This window comes from Montipora capricornis, chromosome 3 (assembly GCF_036669925.1).
Source record: "Montipora capricornis isolate CH-2021 chromosome 3, ASM3666992v2, whole genome shotgun sequence".
NCBI classification, from domain to species: Eukaryota; Metazoa; Cnidaria; class Anthozoa; order Scleractinia; family Acroporidae; genus Montipora; species Montipora capricornis.
Window position 1 is genome coordinate 14,173,861 of NC_090885.1, and position 15,000 is coordinate 14,188,860.

Here is a 15,000-nt window from a genome sequence, read left to right on the forward strand (position 1 = left end):
CAAACGTTTTTTTTTCAAATTGTCAAGTCTCTTATAAGCTGTAAATTGCTATTGCCAAATCTCTCTTATTTACCTGTTTAGAGCGGTTTTCAATTGAGTTACGAATGTAGTGAACTGCTTTGGTTTTGCATTACTTCACTCAGTGATTAGTTCAAATCTCTGGCGCCATTTTTTCAAGCAATCAGAAAAACCAATCGTGGCTCGCGCGTGCACATTTTCCCGCGCTTTGAGTTGGCTGTTTAATTACTTCGAGTTTTGATTGGTTTGCGGGATTGTCTCCGTCCATTTTAATTGGCCAAAGTAATAACTTTGGTTTGGTTTTACGACACTTGAAACTCGCTCTAACATTTCGTAAGTTCATTAATTAGTAACCTAATTAGCTTTACAATAATTGACACTGAGACTCGTTTCAGTAAACAGGCTGAACTAGGGGAACTCGTAAATGGCCCATTCGAGAGATTCCCCAGACACCGAGATTTACGACCATCGATTTTTGCGAACAATGCCGTGTGATATTTGAATTCGGTACTCTACAGGTGCGGGAAAAATCCTCTTGGACTTAAGAAAGTTGGGTTTTTTTTAAGTTGCAATCGAAATCAATATTTAGTCAATCGTCCATAGCAAAAGAGCTGATGCCTGGTAAATATACCACAAAATCCGCTTGAATATTCTTGAGATGAAGAAAACGGTGAGGAACGGTACTTGACTGAGGAACAGGACAACCTACAGAGACGCACAGGCACACCAGTGGTCTTCTCAGGCCCAAGCACCTGATTTATTCATTCCACTTTTACCGGTGTCTGGGGAATACCTGTGTGAATCCAATATAAGTTGAATTACTTATCGAAGACCTGTCCGAGCCTTAATAATTAACTCAAAATTGACAGGAAAATTAATTTTATTGACGTGTATGTTGCCTGCAGTACTGACGCTTAATCATTATATAATATAGTTTAATAATAGTTTCCAATCTTCTGAGCACTATGTTCATCTAACTATGATCAGAATTTATAAGTTTATTTTCGGACTTTTCACACTAAATAACAATATGCCCACGCATATGTGGTTTATGGCTATCATTCTATAAACACCTGGTTAGAAGGCAATTGGATTACTTCTTGGACTTCTGCTGACATGCAACCATTCAAGTCTTGTGAACAAACTTCATTCGTGTATTCACAAAGGCTTTAGCCTGGTGTTAATTAACTATGAAAGTTTTGCCACCATAAGACATCTTGTCCTACAGTCCTAGGGTAAAGGAAGCATATGTTTGTACATGCGAAATTAAACTACTGCCTTATTTGAACTAACGATAATTGTTTGTCATTGCATAATGGTTCAAATCTGAGGTTATTTCTTTATTTTGGAATTACACATGTTCGCATTTTTTTTCAGCAGAGAAGATTTGGAGATTTTAAGAACTTAAATTAAACTCAAACAATTATAATAGATCGTTAGATGATAACAGAAAGCATAAGAGTCAGTAAGCAACATCAATGCAAGTGTAACAGCAGGCATGCGTCAATCCAAATGGTATTATTATTTAATTATTTATGACACTTACAATAAAAGGGGTTTTTTGTATGAAGCAAAGACTGCTTGAAACTTCAACCTTAACTTAATTTTCCATTAAGATACCCGGCCCACTTTTTCTAGCCAAATAGATATTTGACCGTCTGTCATTGCCTGGGGCCTTGGTACCGAACGAACATCTTTCGTGCACAGCCAGGCACACGCACTATCGCTCACAAAAACAAACAAACAAACAAACAAACTAACTAACTGAAAAAAAGAAAAAAAAACGGATGACACGAATGTCTATAGTTGCTGGGACTCCGTGCATTTTTGTGATGTCCACTGCACCACCGAAAACATAGGTACCTTGAAACAGGTGTCGTGCCCATTTTCCGTGAGCGAAAGGGTCTTTTTAAACTTGGTAGGAAAGCCCCAAGCTCCGTTGAGAACCTTTACTCAACTATCAACACCTTGTTTTTTCGTAACTAGCAAAAATAGCTGGTCCCAATGCGGAAAGCAAAGGACATTCATGCTAGCTTTGTGTTTACCGTAATCTCGAGCTAAACATGTGATATACGTTCATTATAGGTAGTCTGTGAATAAATTGACCTTGATAACGTGGACTTTTTCTTCCAGATTCGACAGAAAGGCACCAGCCGGGCAAAGCCTCTCCTGAACTGCTGGCTGAGGAATCCATACAACACTGGGTTTACAGCACTGTTAGCATATACCATAATATGGCAGTAAGACAGCAAAAGCCATATTCCCCTTGAAGGAAAAAAACAAAAAACAAATGAGTAACAATTTTTCAAAGATTGAGTGTGACCAGCATTACTGTATATAGAATGCCAGTGATGGAGTAGGCTTTTAATGGCTTTACATGTAATATTGAACAATTACAGGGTTACATTTAGTCTCATTTTTTTCACTTAAACTACTTTATAGAATTTTCCTCTCTTTAAGTCCAGACGATTTTACTGGTCAAATGTGGCCGCTTTAGGAGTCAACTGGGTTAAGTTGGAATTAACAGGAAACAACGTCGGTTCTGAAACCCAGGCTATCTATCATTTCCTCTCATCCTGAAGAGAAAGAAAAGATTGATGGCATAGGTTCGAGATTGTTTGAGAATAAAAACTGAAGCGGGAATACGTCACTGAAGCATTGTACCAGTTTTGAGAAATCGGACACGTGGTTTACATGAGTGACGTTGTTGGTAACAGCCAGTTACTTGCCGTTCCTCAGCTTGGATTTAATTCCACATGTGTATAGACCATGGCTGTTCGTACATACAGCTATTTTCTTGAAATTATCGGGTCTCTTCACTTCTTTTGTTACATGTAAGCATTTATTATAGTAAGTCCTCATTACTCTAGTCAGCACGAATTGCATATCCAGCGTAGTTTTTCTATGTCGTTTAAGTTACATTTTCATCCCCCAACTACATCCATAGAGCTATCATTATTCAAAATCGCATTCTCATTGTTGTGATTGCTGCTATCAATCTCCTGTTTTGCATCAACCCTGAGGAGCAGGACTGGGGTAGTGGTGAGATAACTCACCCGGCCTGGGTTCGATTCCCAGACACTGCGTCAGATGTGAGTTGAGTTTCAGTTGGTTCCTCCGGGTACCCCGGTTTTCCTCTATCTGCAAAAACCAATGTTTGATCTTATTTGACCTAAATTGCTCAATTTCCATCAAAAACTTTTTCCGAATTAATGCCTCTGCGCACTACAAGGCTTGATACTATAACAGCAGTAAGCAGCCATACGTACCTAAACTTTTGTCCGTCTCCGTATTGAATCCAGATATAAGTGATATGGTACGGCAAAAAACACAAAAAGTAAAATAGTACAACTATGATCAGCATCCGAATGACTTTTCCTTTGGCCTTAGCTGTCCTGAATCCTTCCTTGTCCGATGTCTCTCTTGCTGCCCTGTTTAGGTGTTGTACAATAATTGTGTATAACACAGTGATCATGGGCAGAGGTATAGCAAACGTAAGGCTAAAGGACAGCACGTTGTAGACATGCCTGAATATTTCACTTGGCCATCCGCTTTCCATACAAAGATCAAGTCCGTCAACATTCTCCAGTTGCATAACAGCAAACATCGGAAGACCAGTTAAAAGGGCAATCAGCCATATCACTGCGATGATGTATCTGACCTTGGAAACTGTATTGCGACGTTCCCATGGAAACGCAATGGCGAAATAACGCTCTGAAAGTTTAAAAAAAGTCATCAAACATTCCAATATTTGGCATCTTATGAAAAAGACCCATTCGTTTTGTAAGCGTAATTTATGGTTGCCCTTCACATTCATTTGATGTTTTGAGTGCAGTAGGCCTATAATAATTGGATCTTTGCAGTTCTCCACACAACTGATAAAATGTGGTATGCATGAGGACCAATGTGACTTTCGTCATAGTGATCTGAAAATTTGAAGGCTACATAAGCGAATTTTCAACATCATCATCATTGGTTCACTGATTGATGAAAAGACCTGGGTCAATCGCTAACCTTAAGTTGCGCAAGATTAGGCCTGTCCCGACTGTGGTTGGCAACTCATGGCGTTTTGAACAAATTTGTGCGGTTCTAGCAACTTCGAGTTTGTCAATCTCCCTTCACCTCGCTGGTGAACTTTCTGTATTCGCTCCTTGCTCCCTCGATCTTTGCCAATCCAATATGGCGACCAAAACACAAGATTGGAATATATCTAGCATTCGCTCGCTAAAATAAGCATGCTATGGGCGCTGCAATGCATCCCAATTCGTGCGCATATCCTGATGTTATCCTTGAATATATAGCTGATGTCGCCTTGTAACTACTCCATCAAAAAAGAGCACTTGCCTTTGCAGACACGCGTAGCGTACGTACTTTATCGTTGTTATTGTTATTTTCTTTTTTGTGTTGTCATACTTACCAATACTTATGGCCGCCAATGTTCCAATGGAGGCCATTATGCAAATTGCCTGAGTCGCAGGGATAACCCTGCACAGCACGACACCAAACGGCCAGTATTCATATTCGAAATAAAGAACTGTGAATGGAATGCACAGGATACCCACATTCAAGTCTGCTACGGCCAAGCTCGCAATTAAGTAACCAGTGACTGAAATTAAAGACGCAAAAGCGTAAGGAAAGAACAGTGTGTTTAAAAGATGAATGGACTCAGCATTTTAGCGCCTTATGACGGTTTATTCCACTACATGTAGCGTGACCAGATACTTTGTATTTTTAAAACAAGACGTTCACACAAAAATGTTCGCGGAAGAATTCAGTTAGTTTTCTCCTTGTTTCACCTGTGTAGATCATTTTTTTGCACTCACATAATCTAGTTTTATTGGCAATGTGGATGACTAAAAGAAATGCTGGATGTTTAGAGATGAAAATAAATGAACTTTCAAAAAAGGTCTCTCTTGGCCGAGGGATTAAAAGTCGATCTCAAGGAACGTAAATGAACACTTTCTATTTAGTTGAATTATTCGCGCATCAGGTCACAATAATCTTACCAATGGCAAAGCTTCTCCATCTCATATATAAAACACTAATACCCCACAATTCGTCAATTGTCTTTGACAAAGAAACTCGCTCTCGAAAGGTCTGGTCGCGAACCTTTCTTACGGTGGTAAATATATGAACTCGTTTGACTGAAACCCAATGTTTCGTGTTTTCACTCCCGACCGACGCAAGACCACAGTCTCTTTAGTAACTAACCCTGACTTAACATACTGATTAGTTAAGCTGACAAAACTGCGTAGACGAGAGCCACCGATCATGACACTATGGACTACTGATTTTCATCGTTGAGAAATACGTTCCAAAGGGAATTTTAATTTATTATTATTATTATTATTATTATTATTATTATTATTATTATTATTATTATTATTATTATTACCCCACTAGTATTTACTACCTCCGGAGGAATGGCAGATGAATACAAGAGGTATCACAGTAGACTGGCTGAACTTTTGTCAACAAAGAAGGGTGAGGACTGCAGCACTACAATATCGTGGATTCGCGCCAAAGTCTCATGGATACTTGGGGCTAAAAAGCCGCAATTTACGGGATCAAGCCTCGAGATTGTAGAAAATGGAGCAAGAGCAGAACTTTAAACGAAATACTAGCACGTTTTTCAAGAGTGGGAACAGGTTTGCATAAGCCACTAACAACCAAGAGTGGTCGAGTACCTTCTCTCACGTGACTGCCTAGTGCAATAGTCACAGATCAAAACAAATTCAAACCAAATCTGCCCGATTATGAGGTGTTTCCTTCCGAAAAAAAGAACAAAACACACGGTAATTTTTCGGCGCGTGAGCCTCTGTAATACTGTCAATGGTGTTTACGACGAAATCGCCCACTACAGGAAAAATATATTCAATGTACCATCTGGCCGTGCAGGGAAGAGTTTCATCAAAGAACTAACTCTCTGGATTAAGCAGTTCAATACAGATTCTGATTTGAACTCAGTTGCCTTGAAAGCAGTCATGGTTCCCCCAACTTTGATCCTGCAAAAACCATCCGCTACTTCTAAAAGTAAGGAACACAGTGCAGCAATAGAGCGTCGATTAGCTCTCTGGAAACAAAGGAACATTGATTTGTTGCTTAAACTGAGTGAGGTTTATATAAGGGAAATTTGTGAACTCTAAGAAATCTAGGACGGTCGAGGACGCATCCAAAGTTTTTTCAAAGCTGGTTCTGCAAGGAAAAATTGTCAGCTGCAATGAAACTCCTAGATAAGGAGAGCTCGTCTGGCCTGCTCGACCTATCACCAGACGTCCTCACATGACAAGCAACCAGAGGCGGCTGATATTGCACAGAAGAGTTTGTTGCACGATCCAGTTGATTATATTCCACCAAACGTGTATGATATCATAGACGAAGAAATGATTTACAACTCAGCAAGCAAAACCAAGGGCTCAGCAGGGCCATCGGGAATGGACTCGGAGCTTTATAGGAGAATCCTGTGCTCTAAGAACTTTAAGACTGAGGGTAAAATTATAAGAGAAGAGATAGCTGTGTTTACGAGAAAACTGCTTAAGAAATCGTACCATCCATCTTTACTCGAAGCCTTTACATCTTGCAGGCTCATTCTGCTCGACAAGATCCCTGCAATCAGACCAATCGGTGTTGGAGAGGTCCTGAGGTGAATGGTGGAAAAAGCGGTCGAATAGTGGAAAAAGCGGTCAGCGGTTTCTTAAAGGAGGAAATAAAAGAAGCGACGAGTCCCCCACAAGTTTGTGCTGGTCATAATGCAGGAGTTGAGGCTGCCATACATGCAATGAGCCAAGTGTTTGAAGAAGAAGGAACAGATGGGATTCTGTTGATCGATGCAAGTAACGCCTTTAACCAAATGAACAGGTCAGCGGCTTTGCACAATATCCATATCACTTGCAAAGAAATGGCGCTCTATGTAATAAACACCTATAGAAGCCCATCTAGACTGTTTATCTGCGGTGGAGGTAAAATACTTTCACAAGAAGGCACTACGCACGGGGATCCCCTATCGATGCCATGGTATTCAGTCAATACATCTATAATGATTCAGAATCTGAGGGCGCACTGCCCGATGGTTAAACAGGTGTGGCTTGCAGACGACTCTGCTGGAGGAGGGAGAATCACGCAGTTGTATGACTGGTACAAGCAATTGAGTAAAGAGGGAGAAAAGTTTGGATATATCGTGAACGGGTCAAAGAGCTGGCTGATTGTTAAGTCAGAGGCACATGCAGAAGAAGCAAGGAGAGTGTTTGGAAATGAAATCAATATAACATGTACAAGTGAAGGTCAGCGCCATCTATGAGCAGTCATTGCGTCGCAAGAATACAAAGATCAGTATTGGGAGGAGAAAGTTCGCGTATGGAAAGAGGAAATCGAACGGCTCTCCGAAATCGCAAAGAGTCAGCCTCACACAGCGTAGATTGCTTTCACAAAAGGGTATACAAGTCAAATATCGCCTACTTAATGCGCACTATAGAATCGTTTGAGGATTATGTCGATCCAATCCAGGAGGCGATTGACGACTTACTTCTTCCAACTTTGTTCGGTCAATCAGAGCCTCTCCTTAACGAGGAGCGTCGACTTGTCACCTTAACAACGGCGCAAGGGGATCTGGGCATGCCAGATTTGAGAGCTGAGGCGCCACAACAGTTGGCGCACGTATCACACGTATCACATCGCAGAGTACATTTATAGCGTCAGGCGAAAGATCTCAGTCACTTGAGAGGGCGCGTGACAAAGAGAAAATAGAAAGCATTGACTCCACTCTTTCCCCAGATCTGCTGCGTCTAGTTAATCATTCGAGAGACAAGGGCGCAAGTTTTTGGTTAAATGCGATGCCTCTCGCAGATCAGGGCCTAGTCCTGAATAAGCAGGAGTTCAGAGACTCGCTACGCTTGTTCAGAGACTCGCTACGCTTACGGTAGCAAGTCTATGCGTGTGTGGGGATACATTTACTGTAGGCCATGCCCTCTCATGTAAAACGGGGGCTTTGTAGCGCAGAGACATGATGGTGTCCGTGATTTATTAACGGTATTTATCAATAAGGTCTGCAACGATGTGGAAATTGAACCACTCCTTCAACTCCTCGACAACGAGCGGCTATATTTGAGAAGTGCTGTCACAAGCTCTGAGGCAAGATAAGACATCAAGCCGGGAGGTTTCTGGTCAAGAGGAGTTACGGCATTTGTTGATGTAAGAGTTACGCACGTTAACTCCAAGTGTTACCCGAACAAGAAAACATCTGAAGTATTCAAGGAGCAAGAAGACGAGAAGAAACGCAAGTACCAGCAGCGGGTGCTACATTTAGAGATGGGTTCATTCACCTTTAGTTTTTGCAACCAATGGGAAATGGGAAATGAGTATCATCGTTTCCTGAATCATCTTGCAGATAAGATAGCTCAATAGGAAACCGAGCCGTATAACACCGTTATCACATGGGTTGCCCGGAACCAATGAAAACCAGATTCTATCTGAGATTATTAGCAATAATAATAATAATAATAATAATAATAATAATAATAATAATAATAATAATAATGATAATAATAATAAACAAATGGAAGCGCCCAGATGACGGCCTTGTTGGGAACATCACATATCCTCAGAAAGGTGCTGCGTCTCTGAGCTGTAGGAAGGTCCTGTGTGTGGCATAGAACACCCAGCAAGAATTGAGACTGTAGAGAATCTCATACTAATAATAACAATAATAATATGCAATTGACTGGATTCAACACTACTGAACAGAATAGAGCACCGCTAACTGCTGATTAAAGTATTTGGATTCAAGCACAAATTTGACCACAGACAGCTTTCAGTGATGAATACCTTGAAAACAGGGTGCATGGGAGTTTTTCCGGTTGATAAAGTAGATTTAGGTATCAAGAAGACGAAAAAATTATTTTGACAGATTGTGTCTCTTCCAAATCCTTCTTCTTTCTTTCTTCTAAACTTATCATAAGATTAAAAGTGGGTGTAAGAATTAGAAACAAGTGCGAACGGTGGTCCATATGAAATTTGCTTTTAACGAACGAAATGCCATATGAAAGAAACCATATATTGAATTGCGGATAGCTTCACGTGATTACATATCCGCAGTTCAATTAATATATGATTCATTTCATATATCATTTCCTTCGTTGATTTATTCATCACGGGAACATATGAACCCACAAATGACCAGCTCCCAACATCAGTGGCTTCATAGCTCAGTTAGTTAGAGTGCCGCATCGGCATCGCGACATCACTGGTTCACTAACCCGTTGAAGTGCAATTGCGTTTATAACTGCAAGGATGATAGCTTCACTTGATACTTGTTTTTGTTCGCCAACATAGCCGGTACCATGACGTCTACACTAACAGGACCAATGCGAACACAGCGGTCAAATGGTCTTTTTTTTGGTAACAAAGAGTAATAGATAGGATACACACAAACTCAAAAACTTAATTGACAGTAGTGAGGGAAATTAGTAAATATCATTTAAAACTCCGGGGATCCAAGTGGAAAAAGCTTATCAGTCTAGTGGAGAATCCAGGAAAATACAAATGCAACTGATAACAGCTGTGAAAATTCATTTTACAAGATAAAACCGTTGCCAATTAATAATCGGTTGCAGAATTTTCTCGTCTATTTGAAATCGTATTAGGTGGTACAATTCAATTACTTTAATGCTATCAGACTGATTTCTCTTTAGTTAGCGTTACAAAAGAAAATGATCAAATTATTTTTTTTGCATAACGAATCAGCTAAAAGACGCAAAAATCCATAATCGGTTTCCATGTTAACGTCAGCGCCGCCATGTTGGTGGTCGAAAATAATACGTTCTCGCCGCCCGCCAGCATTTGTCGCCGTTGTTGTCTGTGTTTAGAGATCGATTGTGAAATGACTTTGAGAACGATTATTTAAAAGTAAAAATTGGCACGGCTTTCTTGGTATCTTTATTTTGCACAAATCAGGAAATTAAATAAGTGTCACGTTATACGCCATTCCTCATTATATGCCATTATACTTCATTCACACATGGGCGTAGTGCCTTAGATCTGGGCATCTGCAGCATTGTGGTGGACCAACCGTTTTATCATAACTTATCGACCGCTGATCAAGGAAATATAGATTAAGTTTGACTTGAATTGCGGAGCAAACCGTTGACTCGAATCTTTTCGGTTAGTGCATGATCTGGTCAGAACATTGTTAGAAAGCAAATGATATTGAACTCAAGCCGTAAAAAGGCACAAGTTTTTTCAAATATTTCTACTGTACAACCTTTTTTAAAGTCACGGTAGAGTGACAAGTTACGCATTGAATTGTTGAGTCATTTAATCCTTTTTGTAGATGCTGAAGGATTACAGGAAAAACGTAATACCAAACTTAAATCCAGTATTATATTTTTTAAGAGCCAAACTTATGATCTGAGCTTATGATTAGGAAAATGTGATAAAAGTAATGGTTTCCTTGCCGGTGATAAAAGAAGCTTTCCTGGTGTTAAAAAATAAGTCGATTTCTTTGAATTCTCCAAGCGTAGATGAGATTTGCAAGCGCAAACATTCAGAGAAATCTAAAACCGAGATGGATTGTGAGGAATGAATGATGATGGAGATAATTTAGAATTAAATTTGAGATGAATGCAGGTCGGCATTCTTCGTAAGTCAAGTTTCTTCTTCACTACCTAGTAAGTGTTAAAATGATTACTTTTAATTAGGAAAAGCACTTTTCAATGATGATATTGCTTTAAATGAATTTTATTTTGTAACGATCATCCACTTGATTAACCTTTACCACCTTTCTTGCTATCTTGATACTCTCATGATTATCTCGTTTCCTCTTATTCTGTTGACCTATAAATCATCTGCTATTTGTTTGCAATGAACCCGCGTGCCTTCCGCCTAAAGGTAAAACCTAGAGCTGTTAAGTCACTTTCTTACTTGAAACCTGTTGCAGATAACGTCTTTTCTCCTCGTAGTCAGTTTATTTTAAGTCTGGTGTTTGCCAGTATCCTACAGAGCCAGAAAAAAGCTAACGCGCGCTAAAGAAGCAACGGGCTCTGTTCTCAGACGTCACACTTCAAACATCCCAAGAGTTACAGAGATAACTTACCGGTAATTGAAAGTCGTTATTCGTTATTAGTAACCCACACCCATTTTGTCTTCACGTGGGATCGCTGGCCATGCTGTTGATGACAACGTTACCAAGGCATCTTTCATTTGTTCTATGATTCATTAGCAACTTATGTTTTGATGCGAAGAAATATTCGTATCTTAGGCTGGTGACCGGCCTTATCAAAGTAAAGGACCAATTTGGGGACACAATTTAGCAATTAAAAGATTAAGCAAACTTAATATGAGTTCATTGGCCTTTTAGTCTCATTAAGTAGTTGCACATGTGATATTACTGAACTTTTAACGGACAGACACAAACTACTTAAAGGTAGTCTAATTTAACAATATTTTTCAATATACCCTAGGGTAGGCATTCGCATTTTAATCATGATAAGAGACTATTCACGCCAAGAGAAAAAGACCCTTTTAAAAGGCGGTTAATCCTTCTATCTACTATATTCTGTTTTCCTTTTATTGAAACGGGCTTTGGCAGTGCGGGTTTGTACCCTTAGGACCTTTCCAGTCCTGGAAACTATACTTTCAACGTAGGTTTTCAATCTTGGTCTTATTAAGATATATAGGTAACACAATATTTAAAAGTCCGTTATAAAATCTGCAATAAAAGGAAAAAAGGAATTTTCGAGTGAATCGTGCCTGTGAAACGACAACAGTTGGACTAATTAATGGAAAAGAAATGAACTTTATTTAAGTGTCTAGTCGTTCTAGCGATGGGGCACTGAATTGGGGACAATGCAAACTGAAACACAAATCAAGCCAAATGTTGGTTTTTGAGGGGAAACCGGAGTACCCTGGAAAAATCTCTCGGTGCAGAGTAGAGAACCAACAAACTCAATCCACATATGACAGCAGATCTGGGAATCGCACCCGGGGTACATTGGAGGCGAGTGTTCTCACCACTGCGCCATCCCTGCACCCCAACTCGCTGAACTTCTTAAATGCTCCCTTTTGATGAAAATTTTATCGAATACTGTCGATTGTTGAAGGAATCGTTCATTAATGATTTCATCATTTCACTGTAGCATAGTTTGTGTATTCAGTTCTAGCATATGCTATTTGTAGGTGGGTGACACATGGACGGAAATTAAAAGAAGAATCACGGAGGGTTTTTCAGATTCTTTTCCATCATCTATTGAAAGTGAATTGAACTGGTATTGGGTCAAGCAAGGAAACTATTGAGCAGATGGTTTCTACAAAACTCGTATACTGTAATATTCCATTAAATTCTGAGGAGCGCTTTCTCTAATCCTATAAAATAGTCCTATCAGTATCTCTTTTTGTACCGAGAAATAAAGTAAAAGCATGATGTTGTAAAGGAAGGTATACTAATGACAATAAACCAGCCGGAACTATATTAAACCAGATACCTATTGAAATGCAGCACATGATGAAGTACCGCTACATCAGCAGTCAACAAAATACATCATACGCCTGTGCTGATGGACCGCGATGGAACTGGCCTAGATTTTTGCCTGTTCTAACTCTTATCATTTGGACAAGTCCTAATTGGATTACGCTGTGGCGACTTGCTCTTCCATTGTCGCTGAAATCGAGTGCATGGAACAAATTTTTCTTCGCGATTGTATTGAAATATAAAACCAGCGCAACTCTCGAGCTTGGTCACTCAGTAGCGAATATAAACAGAGTTTACGTTACAAGAACTTGCTTTTACATTGCTCTTTCTGTTATGCGACTTTACCACATTTATACATGAACCTTGAAAAGAGACAAAATAAAGTTGCCAGTTTTGGTTTTAGCACATATTTCGATGTACATACATATAAGACTGTGACTTTCAAACTGAAATAATCCGAATAATGTAAACCTAGCTTGAGAGGCGTAAAACAATGTAATCATCACATAGCTCTAATCCTTCTTCATGTGATATGAAGTCATGGTCATCGGTCATGGTACACATTTTACCTGATCAGACGTCTGGCAGATTTTCTCGATACTATGTTGCGTTTTCGATTGCGTACAGCGCAATCAGTGCGCAGAATTACAAATGGTTTACACTATGCTCAGCAGAATGACACGTCACAAAATTTCGTCCAAGAATATAGTGACCACGTTTTTGCATAATTCCTTCAAGTTCGTCAAAACAAAACTGCCCGAATCAAAGAGCTACTTAAAGAAGGACTCTTGCGTCTCAAGACAATAATATATACTATAATAAAGGAAAAGTAAATAAATGAAGAGAATAACAGTAAGCTAGGGAGACAAAAGAAGACATCTCATTCCTGTTGCACCCCATTCAGGGTCTGTTTTCATAATCCATTAAAGAGATCGGCGGTCAGATAAGCTACTCAGTGCTAAAGACCTTACAATTATATTCAAACCCGGCACAAAAAACATCGTATCACGAACATTTAGATTCTGCACACGCAAAGCAGAGGCATTTTTTCCTTTAATTAAATAACCTTCGTCCCATGCACTCGCTAGATGAAGATAGCTATAGCAAGGCTAAAAATCCATCAACAAATTTACCATTTTTGAATCCCAAATATCAAGATGTTTGTACTATCACTGAACGAACATTCAGTATATCAATATAGATTTAATTTGGGCCTGGATAACTGTAGAGGAATGTATTTAACACTACTAATGTAGCATTTTTCCTGTAAATAACCTTCGTCCCACTCGCTAAATGAAGATAGGTATGCCAAGGAAGAGAACTGGTCCATCAACAAATTTTAATACCATTCTTGAATCCCAAATATCGCGATGTTTTTATTATAACTGAACGGACATTCAGTATATCAATATAGATTTAACTTGGGCCTGGATAGCTGTAGAGGTTTTTCAATTCAAAGTCCTTTTTACAAGGAATGTATGTAGGATATTGCGATAATATTATAGTCCGTGATATAGATTTCGGAAGGGTAGGTTCAAGAGGCGAGTGTCATCTGGGTCAAAAAATGAAACTCACGTGTGGATATATTTAACAAGCTATCAGATAAACACATCGTAAAAACGCACAACTTACCAGTGTGAAGCTCTCGTATCTTGTACACAACCGCAAGAACAGCAGTATTTCCAGTAATAGTCAGCAGAAAAATTATGGAATAAACAATTAACCGAAAGACATTCGATGCCAATGGTTCCCTTACGTATTGAACACCAGGAATATTCGTAGTAGCAGTTGCGTTGAATGATGCCGTTACCGTGTTCGTTGAATCCATAGCAAGTAGTATCAAAATTCAAGGAACAACAACACTATACTCTAGTAACCTTCTCAATCAAAGGAATGACGGGATTACCAACACGCTGAGCGACCTTTCGGAGGTCTTTCTATAATACCGGTTTTAAATAACACTGTTCCATTCCAATATTCAACTCTGGGTCGTCAAAAAGCAGTTGCTTTGGTTAAACCCCAGTATAATTATTTGCAGTGTCGCTCTTCGCCAGTTGTTGGCCTTACTTACAGCATTAAAATGCATCCCTCAAAAGGAAGCCAATATTTATTGAGTTGTAATTTTACCCTAGGGATTTTCTGCAGTATTAATTAGTCTGCAATCAGGAGCTTTCCGGTACTGACGGCTAAGAAGCTGGTGTAGTCGAGACTTAATTTATCACTGCACCACACGACCAAGACATAGTTGGCTCCAACAAACAAAAAAAAAAAACGAAGCTGTGACAATTGAGCTAATAACGCTTTCGTACGTGAAGAAACAAACAGAGTGTAACGTGATTTGGCACGTATTTTGGAAACGTCCTAAACGGTCGGCTGTAATCAATTTAATGAGTACAAAACAATTTATCATCCCACGCTTATGAGCGATATATTTGTTTGAACGATTATTGGAGTGACGCCCAGATTTGCTACATAATAGCACTACCGGTTGTTCGGAAAGGTGTCACTACCGAGCGGAATAA

At 39.5% G+C, this 15,000-nt stretch overlaps 1 protein-coding gene across 1 annotated transcript in view; it reads right to left on the minus strand.

Moving 5' to 3' along the window:
- The window catches only part of LOC138042314 (neuropeptide FF receptor 1-like), a 15,644-nt gene extending 1,059 nt beyond the window's left edge, over window positions 1-14,585 (minus strand). The window contains exons 1-5 of the mRNA XM_068888164.1: window positions 14,111-14,585; window positions 4,436-4,624; window positions 3,288-3,732; window positions 2,125-2,283; window positions 1-811 (exon numbers count right to left, since the gene is read on the minus strand). The exon at window positions 1-811 is cut by the window's left edge and continues 1,059 nt beyond it. Of these exons, the coding sequence (XP_068744265.1) occupies window positions 757-811; window positions 2,125-2,283; window positions 3,288-3,732; window positions 4,436-4,624; window positions 14,111-14,306 (1,044 nt within the window). The 5' untranslated portion in view covers window positions 14,307-14,585 and the 3' untranslated portion in view covers window positions 1-756. The remainder of the gene's footprint in view (window positions 812-2,124; window positions 2,284-3,287; window positions 3,733-4,435; window positions 4,625-14,110) is intronic.
- Window positions 14,586-15,000: the final 415 nt, after the last annotated feature.